General features: G+C 29.3%; 2 protein-coding genes across 3 annotated transcripts in view; both read left to right on the top strand.

Moving 5' to 3' along the window:
- Positions 1 to 27,747, top strand: part of LOC107436145 (GTPase-activating Rap/Ran-GAP domain-like protein 3) — a 607,350-nt gene that overhangs the window by 103,160 nt on the left and 476,443 nt on the right. Inside the window, exons 1-2 of one of the 2 annotated variants that reach the window (XM_016047730.4) lie at positions 4,641 to 4,798; positions 26,802 to 27,207. In XM_016047730.4, the coding sequence (XP_015903216.1) occupies positions 27,020 to 27,207 (188 nt within the window). In that variant the 5' untranslated portion in view covers positions 4,641 to 4,798; positions 26,802 to 27,019. Of the gene's footprint in view, positions 1 to 4,640; positions 4,799 to 26,801; positions 27,208 to 27,747 lie in introns of those variants that run through there. The other variant, XM_071179217.2, reaches the window with a different exon arrangement.
- LOC147813793 (uncharacterized) lies at positions 5,665 to 6,105 on the top strand. Its single transcript, XM_087160103.1, has one exon. The coding sequence runs from the start codon at positions 5,665 to 5,667 to the stop codon at positions 6,103 to 6,105; it is 441 nt and encodes a 146-aa protein (XP_087016229.1).

Raw genomic sequence — 27,747 nt, 5'->3', positions numbered from 1 at the left:
TGAAATTGTTCTTTTATTTGTAAGATTTTTGGAGGGATTCGACGAATGATTTTCAAATTCTGATAAATATAATGTATTTTAGAATCAAAAAGCCACTGCGATGCTGTTTTATAAATAAAAAGATAACAAAATTACAGAATAAAAGAACATAAAATTTTTGCTGACAAACTTACAAACTGAAATATCTCAGAAAGTAGCAGCAATAGCTATCCTAAGTTACAATTTAATTTTCCACAGAAATGACGCTTCTAAGAAAGTATGTTTCATAATTTTCAGAGAAAATTCATTCAGAATTTCATTTGCTTTACTCATTGTTGAATATTTATTTTACGATTCCTTTACTTTAATGTACAGTGAACAAAATAAAAAAAAGAGATCATCTGTATCTTTTGATCTAATAATTAGATTTTCTTAAACTGAGATGCAATCTTAAGGATGTACCATGTGACTTACTCTAAATATGCTAAATAATTTGTGAAGACGATATATATATATATATATATATATATATATATATATATATATATATATATATATATATATATATATATATATATATATATATATATATATATATATATATATATATATATATATATATATATATATATATATATATGTTACGTAGAACTGTCTTTTGATAAATTAGTTTTACAAGCTTTACAATTTTTTATATACAGTTCTAAAACTATTTCTGAGATGTATAAAGAAGGAATTAATGAAACAAACATTAAAGGTTCTAAACTTTCAATACCTCTCCTTCGTTAACTCTTCGTAAGGTATTTTCCTGAATGAAACCACGTTTTGAGGGAAAAAAATTCAAATCCCTTGAAAAAAGGCATATTTTTTCTGAGGAAATATGTTTTTCGTCTAATTTCACATCATAAATTTTCTACTGTTTAATCATTAAGCATTAAATCAATTGTGTTAAATCAATTAGCATATTTAATGTAAATCTCTTCAATCATTAAGATTGCATCTTTGCGCGTGAAAATGTACTCATTTGATCAACAGTTATTAAAGTACAGTGCTTTTTTTAAAATTTTATTGCACCGCATACAGCTTTATTAATAACGTATTTTTGATTATCACATAGTGCTTATTATATTGCTTACATAGTTATTGCTTTATATAGTTTTTGCTTAAAGTTCAAAGGTAATTATTTTTGTCTTTTGAGACGGAATATGGTTCCGGGAAAGAAATATGTTTTTAGGGGTATTAAAACAATTTAATTTTTAAGCATGTCTAGAAAACTAGGATTTTTAGTTATTTATTCTTCCGGCTAATTAGACTGAATATGTTCGGTTCCAGCACTTCATGTCAGGAAAACTACTCTTCTCTTTTTCATGGCATATTGGACTTTATTACCAAAATATCTTGAACTTGTAAAAGCATTTGTGGTTAACATTTGATGTTCAAATAATATAGTGCAAGATGAGAAAGAGAAAACTACAAACCAACCAAATGCTGATATATATATAATATATATATATATATATATATATATATATATATATATATATATATATATATATATATATATATATATATATATGTGTGTGTGTGAGTGAAGTATTGCGTCGAGAAAACGTTGATGAAGTTTGTTTTTTATTTATAAAATTTTTAAGTTATCAAGTTTAGTTTCAATCAATTTATTTTGATTAGTGCAATGTTAAAATGGTGGTGTAATATCTCTTCCAACTTGACGTTGAACAACCCTAACAATTTTGTGAAGGAAAATCAAAGTTTTATTTATAATTTAAATGGCGTATGAAAACTTCAAACATTTATAAAGCAAAAAATGTAAACCAATATCACGCTCCTAGACATCACTCGTAAAATATTTTCGCTTCTGAAAACTCCAACGCTCGCGCGTTTCCGATATTGTTTGTAGTTGTTTCCAATGGATTTCGAGTGAAGGAACGTTTGAGGCTGTTTTCAATATGCCTTTCTTCTACAGTAACTAAAGTTCACTTTTAAAATGTGCATGTATGTTTTTATTTGCGTTATAAGGATATTTATATTTTAATTTTGAAAGTCTCTATAAACTGTATTAAATATTTCATAGGGTATATATTCTATCCGTTTCTTCTCTGCTAGGGCCAGTTTGAATTTGTCTTGATATTCCCTTAGTGATACTCTCATTTTTAATTTACAAACTAATTTTATTTTAAGAACAAGTGTATAAATGCAGCTTAAATTACTAATTATTACTTTATATTGTCTCGTAAAAATGACTTTAATGATAGTTAGTTATGTGCGTCATCATCTTACTGTAGTTATATATTTTAGTTTAACTGAATAACAAATATGGTGGCGACTTCTTAACACCAAGAAGTGTAAAAGAACATTCTAGTGGTTTCATTGCGTCAGGAAATATTCTGTGTTTCTTGTTGTAGTGGAACACTGTTTTGGTGTAAAGTAGTTGTCCCCATTTTTGGTGCTCAGATACACAAAAATAAATAATCAAAACGCTTTTTCTTTCATGTAGCCATTTATATTGTTTCATTTTTAAGTTTTTATCTAAGTTTCGAATAGCAGTATTTAATAATGTGTAATAACATGAACTATAAAATTACTAAATGTATATAAACAGCTATCAGCTTAATATAGCACTAATCTCCAAAAAAAAAAAAGAAAAAAAAAACGAAAAATACGAACTTCACCCGAAATTTTCACCTTTAAACCATTTTTTGAAAATTGATTAACTAATTTTCTGAATACATGAGAATCAAAAGCTAATAAAAAAAGTTAAATAATCACTAATGTGAGAAATACACATTTCGAAAATCCGTATTAAGGCAAAGTTAAGCTTACATTAAACGGCATGTTTGAAAAAATTGGAAAGGTTAAAAATTACCAGCTTGATCTAACCCTAAGGTAAAACTTAACACTTAAGGCCCATTAACACTTCAATTTTTAAACTTGCAATAACCTTCCAACTGATTTGTTCTCGTGGTGTACTGGTTATGCTATCTAACCTTATAGCGGTCCAGTGTTCAAATCCCAGTCGAAACGAATGAACTATCAACTTTTCCAGAAACGAAAATTAAAGATATAACTATTTAATATATTTTATTGAATTTATAAATTTTTTTAAAATTTAAATTAATTTACTGTTTAAAAATTTGAGTTTTTTTTAAAGAAATAATAGATATTTATATATTTTTTATTCCATTTCATTTATGGAATTTTTTTAAAAAAAAAAATTCATAATTTTAATTTAAATTTCAAATTACAAAATAGTTGGGCCCGTGTCCAAGAAGTTGTAAGTTCAATTCCCATCAGCCGAAGACTTCCCATGCTTTAAATTGCAACTAGTGCACGTCAAATCGATTGGTTCACAAAGTCCTTCATGTTCCCGTAGCAAATAATATCTCTATAGATACTAAATTGGAGATTGATCGTTCTTTGGTTCAGGTCAAAATAACGATTTGTGGGTGAATGAATGGGTCACCCTTATAAATGAGCTGTGTGTGGCAGAAGTCAAATTCTCGGCTATAGAGGGCAGCACTGGAAAACAAGAAAAATCGCACCCCTTTTACCTTAATGGCATGTCTCAATGTTGTAATTTTTTTTAAGTAAAGAATTTTAATTAAATTTTTAATTTACAAAATTTAATAAATTTGTTTTGTAATTTAAAAGAATCTCAAAACTTTAGTTAAATTTTTAAATCATAATTTTTTTAACATTTTAATATAAAAATAAAAAAAATTAAAGCAAATGTCTAATACTTTTTTTAATTTTAAAAATTTATTTTTTTTTTTAAAAAATAACAATTTATAAATTTATTAAAACTATTAAATAGTTATCAACTTTTTAAGAAAAGAAAATTGGAGATAAAACTCAATCATTTCAGCTGAGATTTGAACTTTTGATCTCTCAGGTAGAAGGCGGATAGCCTTCTACCTTACCACGATTACACATCGGCAATAATATTTTCGTTAGTTTAAAAATATATGAACTGAAATTCTAATGGGGCATATTTTACCCTAGGGGCAGATTAGATTTCTAGTTTGTACCCTATCCAAGGTTTTCAAACGTACCCTTTAATTTAGGCTTAACTCTGTTTTAATTGGAATTTTCGAGATGCGTACTCTCCTACAAAAAAGTAACAGTTTTGCTCAAAAGTTTCTCTTTTAAAAAAAATTTTAAGAGTTGCTTAACTCTTATACCGTGCATTTTAAGCTGATTTCAAAAGTAAAACAACAAAAACAAAAATAAATAAATAAAAAAAAAGGGAAAAATACGAAGATAACCATTAAAAACGTCATATCCGCTACAAAAACCGTTATTTCATCAATCGATGATAAGGCAAACTAATGTTATTTTTTTTGTTTCTAAACACTTGGAGCTTTTTTACCGATTAATTTCTATTCGAAAAAATAACTTTATTTATCTTACGCTACATTCTATAACTTAAGTTAAAAAGTCCCAGTAGTTGAAACTTTATATGAACCCACATTGAAACTTTATTTAAATGTGATATCAGTGCTTATTTTACAATAAATACCTTTGTTCATTTATTGCACTAAAAACGTAGTCTTAACTCGAAGTTATTGAATCGACAAGTATATCACAAAGATAGCCAAAATAAACACGTTTAAATAGCTTTTTTTAACACACAGCTGTCAACTTTCTCTTTTTATCTGTTTACTATGGAAACATAAACATCTGATGTGATCTTTTTTATTTCAATTGAGTCAGTTTGTGCATTTTATGTTCTTTCCCCGAGAAAATATAACGCTAAGAAAGGAAAAACAATAGCAATTATTTTGTAAAATTTGGATTGTTAATGGTAAGTTTTATGATTTAATACTTATTAGCGTTGGATTGATTTAATTGATTATAGTAGTCTAAGCAACTTTGGAACATAAGTTAAATATTTATTTTCTTTTTTTTTAAGTTTTAGGATTCAATGTTATAAATAAGTATTTGTTTTCTTTTACTTACATTTGATTGGTGAAAAACTAACACTACCTTAAGATTGATATGGAAAATAACGACTTCACTTTATAAAGTTATGAAAAATAATAATATTAATTTATAACATTGAGAATTTCTGTATAGATTTTTCTCATAAATGAAAAAGAATGGCATTATGTGGCTAGTAAGTTTGGATACGTAATTTATAATGCATATTTGAATATATCTTTTTAATTTTAAAATATTTCATTTTTAACAGGAAAAACCCAATTTAGATTTTTCAAAAAACACAGCACAATTTAAGCGGACGCATATACGTTATTCTTTCAGCTCTTAACGGTAGATAAATTACTTTTTTTGTAATGATAGTTGTCGTTCAAAACTCTGTTGAAATTTAAAATTTATCCTCTTTTAATTGAAAAACGGTACTGAATTTTTCTTGTTCAGAAGGATGTAGTAAATTAAAATAAACATTTATCACTTTTTGTCAAAGTTAAAGAATGATTAAAACAATAAACTAAATATTTCGTTTTGCGTTTAAACTCCTTACCTAAAAACTAAACCCTAAAAGTTTCTTATTTCGATAGAAAAAGTCTCTTAAGTACAAATGTATTTTACTTGCGATATTTCATTTTAATCAAAGTTTACACATATTAAACGTAGCATACAAAAGTAAAAATTTTATTAAGTTTTTATTAAGTTTTTTTATATGTCATATACTTCATCAAAAATGTCGCCATGCAATGGGTACCAGCGCATTGTGGACTTCAAGGTAACGAAACTGCAGATTTCTTGGCCAAAAAAGCCGCCAAGATTCTACAAATATCTCTTAAGCCAGTTCCTTTCCACACCGCGAAAAGGCTAATAAAAATCTCTCTGCGAACAACATTTGAAGCAAAACTCCAAGAAGCAAATAAAAATAAGGACTGGTTGGAAGGAATTAAAGATATTCCGTCACGGCCAAGAGAAAAATCTGTGGCCCTTTTTCGCCTCGCCACTGGCCATGACTGTTTATCAAAACACCTGTATAAAATTAAAATCTTTTCAAGCCCCCTCTGTCCATTATGTAACCAACAAGAAGAAATGGACGCTAACCATCTAAGACATTGCCCTGCACTTCCTCCTGGGCCCTTGTGGGAACGATATTGGCGGGCGAGATGCATTATTACAGACCTATAGACTCTTTATTTTTGTAGCTCTTGTATCCGTTTTTTGTTCTTTCTTTATATTGTTCTTGGCTACAAATTTGTCTTTCATGTCTGCCATTGGAAATTAAAAAAAAAAAAACTTCATCCCCCCCCGAAGTGAAATATTCATTAGTTTTTATTTCAATTGCAAAGTTTAAAACAAACAAAGTTGTTTAATAAAAAGCGTTAATATAAAAGGATAGTGAAGAAAAATTATATCGCATTTCATCGTCCGAAAATAACTTAAGCAGAAACTTTATAATGAAAGTCATTCTATATTTAGGTTATTTTGTATCCTAATTACGTCTAGACATTTATTTATTTCTTTTTGATAGAGCTTTTTGATATGAAATCATATTGATTATATTATTACTATTAAAATTACTCATAACAAGATTATATAACCTTATAGTGTTTCCGAAATTTAAAAGTTCTATAGTGAAGTAGAAATAAACATTTATTTCGATGTGTTCTTATTATTCTTTATACTGCTCTTAAATTTAATTCAAACATGAGAAATTACATGAGAATTTGGACAATATGTTCAAACATTCTATTTATTTGTAAGGTTATATATATATATATATATATATATATATATATATATATATATATATATATATATATATATATATATATATATATATATATATATATATATATATATATATATATATATACACAAGAAAAAACGAAGAAAGTTAAGAAAAACAATAAGCCTCTATATAAAAACTACAAGCCCTCTAGTTACACTCAATTTGCGATTTTGTTTTCATACGAGGGTTGCTATTTATATTTCTGGCCTAATAATGAAAAAACAAATACGTAGGATCGAAATTGGTTTTATTGTTTTTCCTCCATGATGATCAATGCACTTTTGCATGCGCTTGAACCAATTTTCAAAGCACTTCTTCCAGTCCGATTGAGGTAACTCCAAAACATGAGTTTTGAATGCATCAACCGCTTCTTCAGGGGTCGAAAATCGTTGTCCACGTAATTTATTTTTGATGTGTGGGAATAAGAAGAAGTCATTAGGTGCCAAATCAGGGCTGTTCGGTGGATGACCCATCAGTTCGATCTTTCGCTCCGTCAGAAATGCCTTTGTTTGAGTCGATGAATGAGAGCTCGCATTGTCATGATGAGGAATGATTCGCCTGTTCTTCTGCTTTTTTCGAATTTCTCCGATGACTTCTGGCAAACAAATGGTCGTGTACCATTCAGAATTGACCGTCCTGCGTTTCTCTAACGCTACTGTTGCCACATGACCGTTAATGCCGAAGAAACAGGCAATCATTTGCTTCGATGTGCTTCTTCCTCGAACAACTTTTGTTGGTTTTGCCTCGTCTTGGAAGACCCATACAGTTGTTTGCTGTTTTGTTTCCGGCTCATATGCATAGATCCATGATTCGTCACTCGGTAGATGTTAAACACAGCCTTTGATGTACCTTGAACGTATTTTTCCAACATTTCCTTGCACCAATCGACACGGGCCTTTTTTTTTTAGCGTTTGTCAGATTATGCGGGATCCAGCGCGAGCAAATTTTTTTTACGTTCAAATGCTCATGCAATATTTTATTGATGCTAGTCATACTAATGTCCAAAGACGCCTCTATCTCACGGTATGCCACATGACGATCTTGCTTTATCAGTTTACGCACAGCATCGATCTTTTCTGGCACAACAACGGATTTTGGACGACCTGCACGGGATTCGTCCTGGATCGAACATCGACCACGATTAAATTCGTTATACCAATTTTTTACAGTGCTGTAGGATGGCGCTTTATCGCTGAATAAAGAATTAAGTTCATCGAAGCATTCTTGTCTTGACAATCCATGTCGAAAGTTATGAAAAATAATGGCACGAAAATGTTCACGATTCAATTCCATTTTTTGAAAGAGAAGAACTTTTCAATTTACTGTCAACAACACAAATCAAGCTATAATGGTAAATCGTCTGCTGAATTTATGTTTAAAAATATCAAACTTTCGATTAAAATCATCTGCGGTAGCCTAGCAACACTTACTGTTGCCAAGGTCAGAAATATAAATAGCAACCATTTTGTAATCTTGCAATCTTTCTGCGAAAGCATTTTTAAATCATTCTTGGAAAATTTCCCGACCATGTAAGTAGATCTGAATTCGCTACTCGCTTTTTAGTCCATTTTTTATACTGTTTTATCTTTTTATTTTATTTTCTGTTTTTACATGTTATTTTTACTTTTTGTGTTCTGTTTTATTTGTTGTAATTTTTGTAAAAAATTTTTTTGAGTGCTCCTCACACTATTGTATTAATATATTCTGCTTTGACCTTATTGATACAATATCAGAAAGCACTCTGTTTTGCGGATATAATCGTGTGGGCTGATGAAAAGATTATATCTTTTTTTTCAGGTTTTCTTAAATAAAATTTAATGATTTTTTTCTTCTTTTAAACTGTTGTTTGTTATTTTTTTTACTTATTATCCCCCCCCCCTTTTTTTTCATATGTCTATAATTTTTCTTTGTTTTATCTTCATTTTGAACTTAAATAAACTTTTTAAAACTATATATATATATATATATGACGACCATGTCGTATGATTATACGGCATGTAAAAGATACCTGGAGTGCCTTATTGGCTCTTGGCATTTCCGGCAAAATTAAATTCCTAGTGCAATTTAGCCTCCAAATAGAGTCTCGGTGCTGCCATCTAGTGTGGCAGAAAATAGACGTCCAAATTAACAAGACCAACGGTATCTCACCCATTGTGGTGGTCCTGAAAGAGTGGATACCACCTCTGGAGAACGCACTAGGTCTGCTCATCGGCAAGACCGATTGTGCAGCTCATTGGAAATTAAAAAATAAATATATGAGGAATGCAATACTCTAATGACAAAAGTCAAGTCTAAATGAATTTATTTAATTATCATGGTTACGTTTATGCTTTGCAACACTTGCAGAGTAAATTTTACAGTTATATATTAAATTTTTTAAATTCAAAAACAATAATAAATTAATTATTTTATAATAAAGTGTACCAAATAGCGCAACTTAATTTGAAATAGCAACTTCGAATCTTTATATTTCTAGATGTTTGGAGAAAAAAACTAGTTAATTGTTTTTTTTAAAGCTATTTACCTTTAATAGTTTTTCCCTTTTCCCATTTTGCTTTTAATTACAGTTTATCTCTTGAAATGTTTTACTTTCTTGACTGCTTTGATTATAAGCTTAAATTATAACTTAAATATTTTGACTTAACTCCTTATATATTTAAATGTAACTAGTTTAACATTTAACATTCTAATTTTTAAAAAAAGTGCATTTATAAACATAATTTAGAATGGATTGCGGAAATAAAATTAGCAGGAAATATTTCTAAGGATTAATCAAGAGAGCTTTTAACGGAGAAGATATGGCCTTTATTCAAGTTACTATTTCAAGGCTTTAAGAGATGAATACATTTTCCTCGAAAATCTCGTTCCATTCTAAGATCCAAACTCCAACTTTCCTCAAGACTCAAATTATTGCAATTTCTTGAAAACAGATCTGTAATTTCCTGGTTATACCCATTATCCTGGTCTTGCATTTATTCACCCGTCTGCTTATCAGCTCTTATGGAATCGATATATTCATCGGCATCGAGGACAGCCGATAAAGGAGGACCCAGTAGCAGCCATCAAACATTCCACCAAAGCTACCGTCCATTATATCATAACATTCACAAGATTCATCAAAACACCTGCTGCTGATGTCGTGCTAGCGATTCATATCTTCGCATCGAGAGGACTTAATTACAATAGTTCTTAGCACGTGATGTGTTATGTTTGAGGGTGGAAGGGGTGTGTCTCGCATTAGTTGGATGATACATGCTCAAACTCCCTAATGTCTATGGTCTTTTCTCGCTTATCGGATTCTAGAGCTGGTTTTAGCGTGTCCTTTTCACTGAAAAGAGGCTTAATTGAAATAGATTCGTAAAGGAATATGAATTGCTGCAATTTATTAAATGATAGTGTTTATAGAAACGTAGTTTGAATTTCTCATGTTAAGGAAGTCGGAAGATATTTTTTAAATAGGAAAGGAAACGTATTTTGAGAGAAGTTGGAATTGTTTTAAATTATTTCTAGTTAAACATGTGACATTTGTTTTCAAATAAAACTTTTATATATGAAAACGTAACTTCTAAATACGCGAAAAGTTTGTGTGTATTTTCTTGATATATTGCAAATTTCTGAAATCATTAATACTTAAATCATATAACAATGAGCGAATAATTGGTACTTATTTAAACATTTTGAACTTAAAAAAGGAAATAATACAATATATTAAGGAAGGATAATACATAAAGGACACAGATGTGTAACAACCACAGATTTAATAAAAATTATTTCCGATCAGAAATAAGCGATATTGACAACACTTCAACTAAACAACTGACCTAATAGAAAAGGAAAAAAAAATAGTTTTATAGTTATTTCATTTCAGAGTTGCAATTCAAGCAAATTTTAAAGAGTGTTCGAAACATATAAGGCTTAAACAATAATTACACTTACTGCAGACGAGAACTGGACGCAGATGAAAACAGCTGCAGGTATGGCCAAAAAACAGTTTTTGCCACGCCATCTAAACTAAAAACATAACATAAAATGAAAAAGTATGATAGACATGACATATATGACCTATGACAATGACGAAAATCACAGACACTCTAAAATTGAACAAAATTAAATTAGTATCTTTTTGTAAAAATAAAAATCATAATAGTCTTGAGTTTTATTCCTGTGATAGTGAAATAAAATGGTGAAAGAAACATGGAAACTTAAAAGTAGTTGCACTGAGGAAGGAAAAAAAATATTAAGAAAGTTTTCTGTTTCGCTAGAAAGTATAACAAATTAACAATAAAGAGCAAACGAAAACCGATACATTAAAAACTCATGCATTTTCAAAGTTTACAGTCCGTTTCAAATCCAGTACACGTTTTTTCTGCTTTAGGAATTGTTCTTTGCTGTCATATGCACGCTCAGAAAATTAATGCATTCTTTTTAAATACTCTCATGAAAAATTATAAGCCATTTATACGTATACTGTTCACTCCTCTAACTTTCATTTGTAAACGTAAAAGATGGCGCTGCTATCATTACTGTATTTCTTGCGCTATCAGCGTCCACTTCCCAGTTGTCCAACTGCAATGTCCAGTTGCAATGAGTTTTAATGATGTTATTTAAAAACTATAGAAGAAAAATAAATATGACTAACGCTAAACTTTTTTAGTATCAATTTTTATTAACATAAATTAAATCAGTTGCTACGTGAATAAATAAGATACGTAAAATCTTCCTGTTAGCTTTATTCCTATGAGGTAAGCGAACAAAACTGTAATGGTAAAAGTGTAAAAAAAATATCGAATTGTAAAAGCAGTGCAGTTGTCATTCATTGGAAAAGAAGAAGAAAAAAAGAAAAGAATTTAAAAAAAAAGTATTTCGAGAAAATAAAATAAAAAATACATATCGAAATTGCAGACACACATGCATTGAAAGTCCAAATGTAAACGAAGAAAAACTTTTTTTCAAAGTTCACATTCCGTTTCAAATGCAACATGTGTTTGCCATGCTCAGCAATTGATCTTCGCTGTCATAGGCACATTCGGAAAAAGAAGTCCCCAGAAAAGAAAAAAAAAGAATAAAATAAAAATCTGAAATCAAATGCTAGCTGAGAATGGGAAAAAGAAATAGTTGAAGTTAAAGTTACTAACTTTATCGTTTTAAATCTTTTGCAATACTCGGATGGAAACGATCCAAAAAAAAATGTGATCAACTTTGTCTTTGATCTTTGTTTCATATTTTATTATCAAAATTAAGAAAGAAAGCAATCTGATTACCATAAAGATAAGGTTTAATTAAAAAAAATTATTAGCTTTCCTTTGTGAAAAACACATGCAGACGCTTCCGTAATGAGTGTTTTCTCTTAAGGAAATTGAAAAATAATTTCACGGTACTTATCTTTACGAATTACGGATCAGGTTTTTGTTGTTTAAGGTTCGTTTCGTTAATAGCTTAATAGGCAGTATAATCAGCGTTATTTTTAACATTCCAAAAGGGTGGTTTTAAAGAATATTTCGTAAAAACTCAAATAACTGTTTATACAAATGCAATTACATTTTTCTTTACAGTTCCTTAAATATAGAAGGAAATTGTATGTAATATACTGCGTAATAATGGTAATGGGTATACACAAACTTTTCTAATAGAATGAAATTTTTGAATCTACTTGACGTTTTTTTTACTTAATTAAATTTTAGTATATTTGTTTACTTAACTCGATATTTTTTATTTATTTACTCTATTTTCAGAAAAGATGAGTAATATCAGTTTATCTTTTTAAAAAAAAAACGTCTTTCACTGAGACTCACGTTTAAAAATGGTTTTTGAGCTCATTAAAATGTATGCAGAGGTTTTATTTATTTATTTTTCACCGCTTGTAATTTTTAAGAATTGAGTGGGGATTTCGACAAAATGACTTTAATATACAAATCTACATAAACTAGTGTTTACATATATTCCTTACTTTTACATAGTCTAACGAAACTTCAAAATCAACAAGAATAAAAAAAAACTACTGCTAGCTTGATTTAAGATAAAATGGAAGTTATTAAAAGGTGGTATTTTATTTGCATAAGTTATTACGAAAAATTAAGGAGAAAAAAAACTTTCAGCATGTAAAGTTTTCATACTTAAATAATGTTAGTTTGGGCACGACAGGCATTTGGGGAAAATGGGTGCAGCAACATAATTTATATTTGGCTTACTAGATGGCGACATGGTAGTTGATATAATGTAATCATGTTACAAATAATCTACAAACAGAAAAAAAGTAGTAATAAAGTTGCACATAATTACGAAACAAAATGTAAAAAAATCGATATTTTCATCAAATTATTAATTGAAATTCAGTAAAGCATCGACGTCATATCAGTTGAATGTTATTTTAAGACAAATTCAGATGGAAATCTTGTCGAAAATCACTTATTTTTTTTTTACTGTTACGTAAATGTTAAATAATAACTGACTAGGCAATAGCACTGTTTTTAGAGAAAATGAGAAGTACTAGTTTTTTCTTTACTACTAGTTTTTCGAAACACACATCAGAATATCATATTTGCATGAGAGAGAACAAGAATAAATGTCGAGGAACAACAGATTTTCAGAATCAGAATAAAAAAGTTTTCAAATATAGTTGGATTAAATGAAGAAGGATCACAAAAAGTGGACACGAAAAGTGATTCATCGAAATAAATTTTTAATTTGCCAAAAGAATCAATATTATTTAGCAATATTAACAAGATACCAAGTAATATTAACAAATATTATTAAAAAAAACTGTAAATTAGATCTTTATTAGCATTTTCTTTGGTACCCTTTTGATATTCAAATTGGCCTATTTTTTCAAAGAAAATTGTTAACATAACTCTGTTGTTGCTTTTGCTCATCCTAAATGGTCTAGAAAATAGGCTAGGCCAGCTCTATAAGTACGAATGCGTACAGAATATCTAAAACAAGGAAGTGCCTTTGTTTCAATTCTTTTCTCTCAAGTTTCAGAGCCGAGGAAATTATCGGGTGTGGAATTCGAGTTATTGCATTTTCCGAATGGGAAGATATTTTTATACAGGATTAAAGTTAGAATCTTAGAGACTTTAAGTTCCCACTTTATCATGCCGTCAAAATTGCGCAATCAGAGAATCAAAATTCAGAGAACTTCCAGGCTGTTTTCCACTGTACCAATTATGTGCAGGAGGAGCATTATACCTCTGATTTTTAGTTAATACTTAACAAAATTTAAAATGGAACATTAAATCTCGTGTATAGTCAATTCTTTCTTTCAATAAAACGAATTTCTTTTATATCCTTTACTACTGATAAATTAATTTTTTATCCCATTTAAGAAAACACAAACCCTAATAATTTACGATGCAATTTATTTTTTGAAATACTGGAAATAACACCGTCTTTAAAGGATTTGCATTCGTGCCGCAACCCTGATCTTACCTAGAAATATTTCCATTTTTTTTTTTAATATTTGGCAAGACAATTATTTTTCTCACTGTTAGAACAACTTACAAAAATTGATGAAAAAGTTATTTTAATTATGTAATAATAAATAAAGTGATACAAATACAATAACATGGATGGTAATTTCATGTTTAATTATCATAATTATATCGTTTTATTAAAAATGTAATTTTTTGTTGCATTCATAATTCAAGAGGAGTCAGTAGAGCATATATAAATAACGGAAAACTGACCTTTTTTAATGTACATTTTCTAAGAATGTACTTATAGTGATTTGAAATTCTTTGGGTATATTTGAGATTATATCAGTTGTATACTGAGGCAATATTTTAGTGTTAACACGAATAGATTTTGAGTTATGAAAGATGTTTGATTAAACATTTTAAGAAATTAAAAGTTATCACAGTGTAAACATGTGTATGTAAATATTGTGTAAAGAAATTGAAGTAATATCTTGGTTAGATGCAAAGGAAAGGTTTTAGCATTATTGGTATATTCCCTACCTACTCCCCTTAAAATGATATTTTCCGATAGCTTTGGAATGAATTTAAAATTTAGAATGTGTAAAAAGAAATCAAATTTATAGTTTTATTCCTTTTATTTTTATTATTATTCTTTTTTATTCATTATTATTTATTCATCGTTTGTGCATTTAATTTTGCTCAAGTAATGGACAAAAGTAATACGAGAAGAACTTCTTAGAATAAAATAAATAGTACAGGAAGGTATGTCCTAAAATAAAACATGAACAAAATCATATACGTCATTTGAGTGTAATTTCAGAAAAGATGAGGGAAATTCTAAAAGAGAATTGTTATTCTAGAATGATTATCCTCCTCCAAGACTTCAATAAGTGATGAATTTTAAAGGAGCATCAAGTCTCTTCCATTATTGATATCGCAACTTTGGGTTTGTTTAGAAAATGTGAATATTCCCAGATCAATAGTTTTGAAGGATAAATATTATGAGAAGCATTAATATTACTCAAAGTTTGAAATATCCTTTTGCTTTTAAGGTTTAAACGCGGGACATATTTAATTGAAATATATGACATATTTTTAAGTTTGGAGCGAAGAGATGAATAGCAAGTTTTAGCTTTGTCATGAGTGTTATTTCGTGCATCGTGAGAAGAAAGTAATTTAAAAGGGTCCTGGGCACATTTTGAAAACTTTATTTTTTTTGGAATGAATATATTCTTTCGATTTTTAGGTGCAGCAATAACAAAAACATTTAAGCACTCTGAGGCATTCAAGATATTTAAAATTATTTAGGATATTAAGAAATTTCAAATAATTTCTTTTATAAAAACATGTAAGTAGTTAAGAATGAAATAAGTAACATGTGAAATATTTTCAAACATAAATATAGACAGTTAAAACTAGTAATACAGAAACAAGGAAATAATCATACTGCTTAGCTTAAATGCATCCCTGACACACAATACTCTGCGTAGACTAAGAATGAAATAAATTTATGTTATTATGGCATATAATTTTATTTTGCACTCAAAATTATTTTTTCCTTTTCTTTTTCTGTTTCAGATTCCCAATCATTTTTGATCCGAATAATTTCTATAAAATCGTGCGGTATTAATAATTTTAATAAATAGAAAAATCATGCAAGTATTTAATATCTAGTCAAATTTGTTTAACTGAATTTAGACAGAAATTTTACCCTTTTCTCGTTGAAATAATTTTTCAAAGCAGTTGAAACTAATTCGAAACTCATCATAATAATATTAAACGAAATAAATTGAACTCAAAATTGTGTTTCTGCGTAATATTCTAAATCTTTGTATTATGCTTTACAAGATTGTCATAAATGTAAATAAAAACAATAAAGAAAATTTCAAAAATTAGGTTGTTGATAATTTTGTTTTCTTTTTTGCTCAAATTGAGTAAATCGAATATTATTATACGATCGTATGATGTAGTTCAGAAATGTATGACCCCATTTTATGCTAATTTGAGACCTAAAATGGAGACTATTTATGGAAAACTTGTGTGCATATTATTGTTTGTGGAATTAGTACTCGTGTTTATTTTTTTCATTGTTTACTGCCTGTTTATTGTTTGCACAATTTATTTAACAACTATTTAAAAAAAGACATAAAAAAGTTCAATTATTAATAAAAAAAATAGTTCAATTTATTTAAAAATTTATAATGAAGCATTTTAATTTAAATTTCATATTATCACAAATCATCATCGTATCATTTAAATCAAACTGTCAATATGCTATCTGTATCTTCACAATTCCTTAAATTGAAATCGTTCAATTACAACAATTTTACCAATGAATCTGATGGCATACTATGTTTTTTAGTTGTTCACAATATTTTTCTACAGATCTTTATCGCACAAATCTTTACTTTTCTCCATTAAAAAAAGGTATTGATTTTTTCACCATATAATTTCTTTAAAATCTTTTGGTATTGTTATTTTTAAAGAATAGAAAAATCATGCAAATTTCCAATAATTTAAAATATTTATTCAGATTAGTCTTCATGAATTTAGATAGAAATTTTCAATTTGATCATTGAAATAATTTTTAAAGTCGTTGACACTATTTTGAAACTCATCGTAACATTGAAAAACTGAACTTAATTCAAAATTGAGTTTTTTCTTTCTTATTATTCTCAATCTTTGCGTTGTTACAAAATAGTCAGCAACATAAATAAAGACAATGAAGAAGGAAAAAATGTTACAAAAATAGGTTCCTGATGATTTTACTTATTTCTTTGTTCTAATTGAGTAAGTCGGAAATTATTACACGATTGTCTGATCTAGTTCAGAATTGTATAACCCCATTTTATGTTAATCTGATGCCACAAATGGTAACTATATTTGAAAGTGATTACGATATACTTGCTTGCGCATACTGGGATTTGCAAAATTTGTACTCATGTTTCTTGATTTTTATTGTTTACTGTCCGTTTATTTACTGTTTCATAATTTGTTTAGTAATTATTAAAAAATAAAAAACAAAAAAAATAAATCAATTTATTTCAAATTTTATCATCAAACATTTTAATTCAAGATTCATATCGTCACAAAGCATGATCGTATCAGTCAATCATCGTATCATTTGATTCAAACTGCCAATAAACCCATCTGTATCTTCCCAAATCCTTTCAATGAAATCGTTCAATTACAACAATTTTATTATCAACGAATCTGATGGCTTACAATGCTTTGCATTTGTTCACAATACTTTTCTATAGATCTTTGTCTTGCAAATCTTTACTTTTCCTCTTCAAAAATCCCATTGATTTTCATCCCACATTTTCTTTTCCAACACCCAGATTCTGACGGTAATGAGGTAGCTCGCAAGATTTCCATTTCTCACTGACACTTCCATTTAATTTCATTTGTTCTTGGCGCACATTTGAATCCCTCTCTTTTCGATCTGAGTCATTTATTTTACTCTTTTAGTTTTTTTCATTGTCATTCGCGGCAGCACTGTCAAATTTTTTTTATTATTTTAGCTGGCTACATTCATTGTTGAGTTTCACTAACCAGGACACGTTCTTTTCTATCTTCAAGATTCATTAGGCGTGGAAATGGTGGTATGTCGTATGTTAATAGAAAGAACAGTATGTAATCTTCGTTATTTGTCCAGCAGAGTATAAATGACAGAATGAGGTAATTAAGCGTATTAGAAAATGAAAGACAAAAATGAATCTAAAAGGGAAAAAAATGATTTCCATTTTAATTTTTAAATAAAGAAAGATTTAGCTGATATGCTTATTAAAATCTAATTAGATGTTGGTAATGCTTTTTAAGTTCTATTTAAAATAATGGAAGTTAATTTCATTGACTGATCAGAAAACTAAATATATTTTTTTTCAAATTAGAGATTTTTTAGTACTTTTGTCCTTATACATTTCGTTTTGTTAAAAAATCGTAATTTAAATAAAAACACTGTTAGCAACTCATTATGTATTAACAAAAATATTTCTCACACCTTAAATCCTTTTTTTTATTTTATTTTACCATTAAAACAGCAATCGATGTTTTAGAAAGGTGCATAAGGTAAGGTTTATAACGCCATTGATTTTTATTATATTGAATATGCAATCACATCAAAGTTTACAGCAGTTTGAAAGTGAAGTTAGGAGCAAAAGCAAATTCCAATTATTACAACAAAAGACTCTGAATTACATTTAATATCCTTTTTATATTAAATCAATGTGAAAAATCTGGCTATCTGCAAAATATGTATTTAGAGTGCCTAGTCTCTGCAATGATTGTCAAAAACCGACTAGCAAAATAGCAAAAGACTCATGATTGAATTAACCAAAAGAATGACTAGCGACAAACCGACTACCTAGAGCTGCGATGGCTCAGGGGATAGAGCGTTTGCCTTCCATTGACGTGAACCGGGTTCGAATCCCGGTGATGGCTGGTCGAAACAAATTTTGCACCGACCACAGTGCTTATGTGAAATATCTTCAGTGGCAGAAGGATCATGGGTTAGAGTCCCCTTGCTGTCAGGCTAACCGTGGGAGTTTCTTGTGGTCTTCCTCTCGATGTAACGCAAATGTGAATTAGTTTCATCGAAAAGTTCTCCACAAAGGCAAATTTCTCCCAATACTTGATCCAGGAATCCCCTTGTCTTCAGGATTGTATTCAAAATTACAGGCTCTGGATTTGAACACCAGTAGTTGCAAACCCAAAAATTGGGTTGGCTGTTCAACTACGGTTAAATATAGATAATAAAAACTAACTAAAGCGGTGGTTCAGAGGATAAAGCGATTGCCACCCAATGAGGTGGCGCAGGTTCAAATCCCAATGATACGAGTTCTGCCCTCCACTCGCACCAACCAGATTGCTGATGTAAAATATCCTCAGTGGAATGCGGATCATGAGTTAGAGAGCAGAGTTCCTTTAACATCGGGCTAATCATGAGAGGTATTCGTGGGTGTCCTCTCCATGTATCGCAAATGTGGGTTAGTTCCTTCAGAAAATATTTCAATACTTGATCCAGAAGTTCCCTTATCTTCTGGATTGGGTTCAAAATTATTTCACTCCAAGGTTGAGCATTGCTAGTTATACACTCAAAATTCAGTCGGCTGTGCAATGACAATTACAAAACCTACAAAGTAAGAAGCAATTAATAAATAAACACTGACTAGTCACTTTATTTAATGACAAAGAACTTTGTAGACAGTCAGTATTTCATACATGGAAGATAAGACATGCATACTTCATTTGCATGTTTTATGTGTAAGCGTGACTAATAAGGTAACAAAAATTGTGAGACACTTAATAACAATAATTGAAAGCGAATTTAATAAGTTTCAGAAAAAAACTGGAGATATCAATTATATTCGATAACAGTGGTTAATTTTAAAATACTCTTGAAACTTTAAACCTAAGAACAAAAAAAAATTTTATTTTATTTTATATGTATCATTCTAGTGTTTAAAAAGTAAAGAAATCCCATCCCACTCTCATTTGATTTATTATTGCTGCATCACGTGATCCTATTCCAAGTTCTACGGCATAATCTAACTGGAATTCCAGTTTAAACATTCCACTCGCGTTTAGCAACAGCAACAAGGGAAATTCTGGAACCTTTTTCGAAAATTAAACGTCTTGGAAGCCACATAATTTTATTTTGCTACGTGCTTTCATAGAAATAAAAACCGAATTCTCCCCCCTTCCTTTCAAAAATGTTGGTTATTTCGGAGATGGAGATAGTGAAAAGCGAAATACAGATCAGAATTCTTAAAATTCCATTAAAATAATATTACTTTGTAAGAAAGTAATCTTAAGCAGCTTTAGATTAATATAATTTACTTCATTTGAAAATAATTCGTTTTTAATCTCTGTTTACTTTGTTGTTTTTTTAAGATGGCTAAGTGAAACAAATTTAAGCTCATTAAATTGAATAAGCATATTACAATCATTTGAAATGGAACATACCACCATAGAAAATAAAATAATATTTTTTTAAAGCATCTGATATAAAAATATAATTCCAGCGAAATGGCGAAAATTAAATCTAAATTACTGACTTCCAAGTTTTCTTTTTTATAATCCATAGTTTATAATGCTGTTAACTGACAACATACATGCACTGGTGAGCAAAATTTAAACGTGGAATGGAAAAACTAGAGCAACAACAGAGACATTTACAACGGAGAGAAATATCATCGAGAAGACCAATCACGGTAAAGTAGAATATTTGTATAAATGCACCATGACGTACAGGGGGAGGGGGCATGCCGTAAGTAAATAAAACTAGCTGATTGTGGAAGCTCAGTATTGATGAGAAAGCTATTGCATGGTATACATATGGTTTTCAAGGTGTAATATGGCATACAGATAACACATAAGATGATTTCTGGGTGTGTTGACTCGAGGTTGAATCATTCGGAAGTTGGAAGAAGGTCTCAAAGTAGAACCAGTGTGGCTCTGGAGTTCGGGATCACCCCTAGAATCATTTCACGAGTTTGGAACACATTTTAGGGGACATGAACAGCTGTCTGGAGGTTTAGTAGAGGTCGTTCTTGCACAAGCACGGCAAAGGATGACCAGCTTATTGTCATACAGGCTATAAGGAACGGACGTCTGACAACAGAGGAAACCGTTAGGCATATACAGAAAAGTATTGGACCCCCAATATTGCGTTTTACCTCAACCAGGAAATTAGACAAGGGTGGTCTATTTGCATGACGGCCATTACGCTGTTTGTGTTCCATTAACGTCAGTTCACAGAAGAAGTCGTTTTATGTGGTGCCAGGAGCTCATTACTGGACAGATGCGCAACGGTTTCGAGTACTTTTCGCTGATGAGAGCATATTTGGTCTAACCAGTTATTCTGGATGCATACAAATTGGGAGAGAGCAATAAATACAAAATAACTCTCCTAACATCATCGAAAGAATCCAGTTTGGAGAAGGAGTTCTTGTATGGGGCAGTATCATCCTTGGTACCCGTACTGATCTACACATCTTCCAATGTGTTTCAGTCACTGGTGCCCGATATTGTATCGAGGTTCTTCTTTCTCATATACGTCCTCTTAGAGGTGCTATGGGTTCTGACCTCATCTTCATAGACTATAATGCTACATCTCATAGTACAGTGGCTGTAACAAAACTGTCAGAGAGTGAAGATTTCAAGCGTGGAAAGGTTGGCGAGGTCCCCGGAATTTAATTTAGTTAAACACTCGTGAGACACTCTAGGGTTAAGCTTAGCAGCACGTCCTCAGCAGCCAGCAGCAATTCCGCAGTTGCGATTTGCACTACAACAGGAATGGGCAGCTATTCATCAAGAGCTTCTTAACAACCTGTTCCTCAGCATGGACAGATGATGTCAATTCTGCATAGCAGTCAGAGGCGATCGTATTCCATACTAAAGGTTGGAATCCCCTTGCCAATCCTGTGTAACATTGGTGTTTTGGTCCTTTGTGCAATTGTGTTTTATGCCTATATTTCAATAAAGTTCCTTATTGTTCCTGTGTATTAAATTTTTTTGCAAGTTGTTTATTTTCCATATTCTGACATTTTGAAGATCCTATGTTACGATATTTTATCGATTTTCAACACTGCTGTTCAAACCTACATTCGAAAAACCACTTCGTCCTTGATTTCTGTATACCACTATATTTCCCTCAAGTAATGTCTGTTTTCCCCTCAATTTAAAAGGGAAATGTTACAGTATTCTACTTTTTTTTTTAACATATTTAAATTTTTTCCCGTAATAGTTGCTGACTCGCGAGAGTTTTGTATCTGGAATCAGAGCATTTTTTGAAAAAAATGCTCTTATTCCTCTAATTCATTTCTAACGAAATTAAATAAGTGTATGCGAATCGCAAAGTAAAACAGGTTCTTTCTTGTGTCGTCGACCGATTTAAGTTTCGTATCGAAGATCTAGTTAGTTCGAATATACAACATTTCTCTGTAGACTGTAAACTTCACAATTTGTAAAAAAAATAATTAAAAAAATAGTTTTTTACAATGAACATATATGTTCAGTGTAAAGCTATACATTTTCAGAATATTCTAATATAATATATTTATTTCGGTATAATACTTGTGATTATTCTTATTGATTTAAGTCCATACTGATTGCATGAAAAATGAGTTTTACTTGCAATAGTAATCAAATTCAATCAGCAAACAAGTTTACAAGAAAGTAATTCAAAATAAGTGTTATGAAAGTAGTAACATACAATGTTACATCCAACATGCAACACCATGTTTACTGTGGACCTATTTTACTTACTTTAAGATGTAAACTCAAAATTGAGTGTCATCGAAGAAGTAACAGTGTCATATCTGACGTAAAACTCCATATTTGAGCTAGTTTTTCTTGCTTTAAAAAGTTATAAATTGTATTATATGATATATGCATCAGCAAAAAATTGTATTACCAGGCAAATGTACAATGTACTTGATAATCTAAAATCTTAAGTTGCTTCACGTTTCTTAAAATGATGAAATGATAAAATTTTACTGTAAATTAAGTATATATTTTTGCTTTAAGTTCTTGGGGTAGTTCTTCTAATCGTATTACTCCAAGTTATGTGATTGCAAAATAGTAATAGGCATTATAATTAATGATAGTACTTCTTGGAGTAGTTCTTCTAATCGTATTACTCCAAGTTATGTGACTGCAAAATAGTAATAGGCATTATAATTCATTCCTGTGTTGTTTCATAAACGAATAGTAGTCTTTCAATTAATATATTTCGTAAAATTCTTAGAGATGTAAGTTAAATACTAGACATATAGTATGTGACAATAATTGCTTCATATGGCAATGACGAGCTGTTTGCAAAATAGACATAGAGAGTTGTGATGCTGATTTATTCCAACTCGGATGAGAATGTAAGATAATAACCTATTTTTAATGTTATAAATGCTCATTCATAGTATATACTTGATAAGACGCAAAAATATTGAGTTTGGTACCTTGATTTCGTAATTTTATACATGCTGAAAAGGAACTGTTCTTAACTTTAACAACTATAGAAGTTTTAAAGAGTAAAGTCGCCAATGTCTACACGTATTAGGTGAGTATAAAAAAAACGAAAATTATGTAATCGGCTAGCTATAGTATAAAACCTTCGCTTAAATATTAAGAAATAATCTTGCAAAATACTATTTATAACAGTAGATATTTTGCCACAACAAAATCACCAGAAATCCAAACGTTTAAAGGAAAAGGAAATTTACTAAAACTGGAGAAAAATTACTTCTTGTAGTTCCGTCTTTCTTAAATAATGTTATTACGTCTGTACAGTATGGTAAAATCTTATCTCTAATTTAATATGATCAAAATAACTTAGGGGTCATTATTAACACCAGATTAATTCGCGGTTTGGGTAAAATAAAAATGCACAAATCATATGGTAGGGTATTTTTAAAGTTCTGGAATGGTATCCTTGTTTCGCGGTTTCTACTTACGATTTAAATAAGAATTTTAGAAGTTAAAATCAATAAAATGAAACACACTAAAATACACTAACACTTTTGCACAAAATTTCTTTCAAATACTTTATATTCAAACTATTACAGCTGCAATTTAAAATTTGGAAATGGACTGAAATAAAAGGCCCAATGCAGCCAACTTTTTTCCAAGGACTCACAATTTCAGCAATTGCAAAAGAAATCAATTAAACTTTCTTTATAGAAATGTTTTGCAATGTTTGTATTGCTTTGGGAAACTCACCAAATAACGGTCATTTCAGCCTTTCCCCTATCGATTTGATCTAAACTAATGTAGCGGTATTAATGTATAAAAATATAATGCAAAGATATAAATAAGAGATCCATCCTTCATTTACATAGGAAATAAGTAAATAAAGCCAAGCATAACATGCTCGTTTAATATGGAAAAATAAAAATATTTTTCCAAATTGTTTATATTATAACAAAATTTAAAGAATGAAGGAGTTAATATATCCCATGAACATTTATCGTTTCTTAAATATGTTTAAAAAAATTCCAGAAATTTATAGTTACCTCAAAAGCTGTGGATATTACAAAAATAAACAAGAACTCCCTTGGTACAAGACATAATATTTTATGTTAACCCGAAGTGTCATAACAAGGGCATGAAGTTGTTTAAGTTTAAAAAACGTCGCTTTCACTGAACGCTGATATAATACATAAATACGAAGAAAAAAGATATTTTCGCTCGGGAAGTTTTCACGTAAATTTAATATTTGGTTATAGTTAAAAGAGATGAGTTATTCTAAAAAAATATTTCTTTAAGTCGACTGCTTTAAAAAGATGTCTTGTTAGTAGAGCAAATTTAATGAAACTCAGTTGCTTTTTTTATATCGCACTGTTTAAATGTATAAAATCGAGGAATTAACACTGTTCGTGCATACAAATTATAATTGAAACGATGTAAGAAAACAAATAATTATATCAACAAAATGATGTGAGGTAAGATGCAGATTTTTAAGTTTTATTCTGGTGTTAAATATTAATTAATATTAAAAATCAACAAATTCATTAACTCATTAAATCAACAGTACATTTAATTTTAAATCTGAAATATTTACTCTTTATTTTATTATGATAAAAATATATTTAATTTAGATCTAAAAATTTTATTTTCAGCATATGTTTAAATAGCTTTTAATTTAGAATGTTTAGATATATGGTATAATTTTATTTCCTGCAAAACTATGCAAAAAGGTTTTAATGCAAAGTTTAAAAAATATTTCTAAAGCACTTAGGAATAAAATTTTTCTAAACTAATAAAACTATGAACATTGCTATAAACTGGATTAACTAAAAATAAACGCTTTGAAATAAATCAAATAAAAAAGAACTATTTTACTTTTTAATCATAGGTTTTTTCTGAAAAAGACATTCCTTTCTTCTAATCAGATTAATTTGATTAAATTAATCTTTTGATCAAATTAGATTAGATTAATTTGAATCAAAATTAAAATGTATAATAGTTTTGAACTACTCATTGTAAATTGTACTTTAATTTTTGTTTTGTTTTGTTTTCTATGAAAATAAAAATAAGACAAAATTAAAATAATTTTGTTGTTGAAGCTCAATTAAAAATGAAATGTCATTTAAAAAGTTTAACTGACGAATAATTGAGCATCTAGATCATTAATAAATGGTTCAAAGCCTTTAAAGCCTGAAGCATGAAACTTAATCCTATCACACATTCTAGAATTTTCTGAAAGATCTTTTCCACTTAGAATAATCATGCTCAAATGATTGGAAAACCATCATTATTCACAACTTCTGTGCGATTTCTTCAAAGCATTCATCATCATTAAAGATTAAACACTTCAAATAAATGGAACTGGTTGATGTATGAAGTAATAAAGGAATTATTTTAAAAGATGATTAGAAAAGTTTTTGATGCAAATTGGGAAAAAAATGAAAATATTCAATTTCATCTCTCGCTAAATTTTTCTATTTATTATGAAGTCCTTTTAATTGAATAATATATATTTTTCTTAAAACATCTAAAAATGATTTTAAAACTTTGTCATTATGGTTTGTGAGAACGTTTTATTTATAATTTACTCTTTGATGTTTTATATTTTCGTTGCATACATTGTATTTATCTTTTATCCGTTTGTCTTTTCAGCATTAATGTTGATTGCATTAGTATTTTTTTTATGTGGATTATTAAATTAATTTTAAAGTTTATCTATACTTTTAAATGAGATATAATATGTATTCTGATAAAATAAATAGTATTAAATTATTTCTTTTGGAATATTAAATTTCTCATTTATTTACTTAATGAATAAATTATTTATTTTCAGCAATAGGCATGAATTTTTTTATTTAAAGTTTTAAAAAATTCTCCTGAATAGTTACACATCAGTAGTTCAGTCATTGTGAATGCTGAAAATGTTGAAAAGCTTATACCTGTTACATAAAAAAAGTTTTCTTAACTAGTATTTTATTAATATTGCGCAACACATACTTTCAAAAAGTGAATAATTAAATATTCTCAGCTTATGTAGGAACTCAGCTTAAGAATATTTAGAAGAAATAAAGTAAACACTACAAACATCCTAAAACACAAAGAACAGAAAGCAGACAAGAAAATTTTCTGATTTTTTTATAGTATATAAATTAGTTAATTCAAACAGAAAAAAATGAGATTAAATTTCTTTTCAAAGATGTTTGGGAAAAAAAGTAGGAGCTGGAATGCGACGGCGTAAGTAGTAGAACAAAAATTTAAAACGAAAATCAATTATTGAAACTGACTAAATAGTTAAAGTTTTCAAATAGCTCGGGAGAACGTTTTTAAGATTCTTTGTGAAAAACGTCTTTATTTCTATTTCAGTTAAAAATGTTTTTTTTTGTTGTGTTGTGCTGTTATCTAGCGAAAAATGGGAAATACTTGTCCCCTTAAAAGAAAGTCTATTTTATTCATGTTGTCCCGATGCCTTCAATAACATTATTTTTATTATACCTTATAATATTTGCATCATTTCTAATTTTAAAAATGTATCGACCAAATATATTTCATAGCAGAAACTAATTAAGGATTTAAACTGCTAAATACATTAAGACAAAATTGCGTTATTCCTTCTGGGCATAAACACAAATTCTCCAACTAAACTTTATCTCAAAGTTTCAACAACCTCCTTCAGCAACTGTAATGAAAGCTGAAATATCTTTGTTCTTTTTCAGTTCCCCAGGCTAGACGATAAAAAGCTGAAATTTTTTCCCCATCTTCCTGAACTACAACAATGGCCAGAAAATCATTCTTTTCTAGCTCCAGCCGAAACTGTTTTGAACAAGAACGTTTTACGAACAGTTAGTCAAGACTCTGAAGTGGCGTACTCTTTTCATCTCTAAGCATCATCATCTTTTCTTGTTGAAGCTTCGCTCTTCCGGAAGTACCCCCCATGAAGATGATGAACAATATCCGCCAAGTACGGCGGAAACGCCTCACTCGATCCGAGAATACTTATGATTTTAGTTATGGGTGGCATTCCCTCATCCGGGAATCCCTCTTACAGACATCTTGGCCATTGTCCATCAGTATAGACGCTGAAGAAGAATTCGAAGTCATTGCTGGACGAACATACAAAGGGTGAGTATGCTTATTTATTTTTTACTTTATCATCTGACTTTTTTTTTGTCTTGTTGGTTAGGATTAAAATTTTATCTTTTTATTCTGACAGTCAAGTATTATCATTTTTCCAGTTTGTTGGTGGGTCGGGGATATTAGATCAATTTTTGTAGATATGAATAAACCCATGTAGCAGAGGGTTTTGTTGATGATTGCTGAATATTATAATTCAAAGATTAAATAATATTACGATGGTATAATAATATGAAGATTATAAAATATTAGTAATAAAAACAGTTATTAATTACACTGAACAAGTTGCATTCTTGGAACACAACAACTTGAAGCAGGTCTTTAATCGTGATGAAAAACATTTTAACAAAAACATTCTCGCATTACCATATGTCCAGAAAGTTTCTGGGAGGAGAGATTAGAGCTGCTTTTTTATATATAAATAAACCCATATGTTAAAGAAAATTACCTTTATTGATGCCGGATGTATGCCAGCAACTTACTTATTGAAACAGTTATTTATTCGAGATAAAAAATATTTCAATAAAA

Source organism: Parasteatoda tepidariorum, chromosome 3 (assembly GCF_982258835.1).
Source record: "Parasteatoda tepidariorum strain Cologne lab strain chromosome 3, Ptep-v5.0, whole genome shotgun sequence".
Classification (NCBI taxonomy): domain Eukaryota; kingdom Metazoa; phylum Arthropoda; class Arachnida; order Araneae; family Theridiidae; genus Parasteatoda; species Parasteatoda tepidariorum.
Note: the sequence above shows the minus strand (reverse complement) of the source record. Positions and strands in the feature narration are given on the sequence as shown.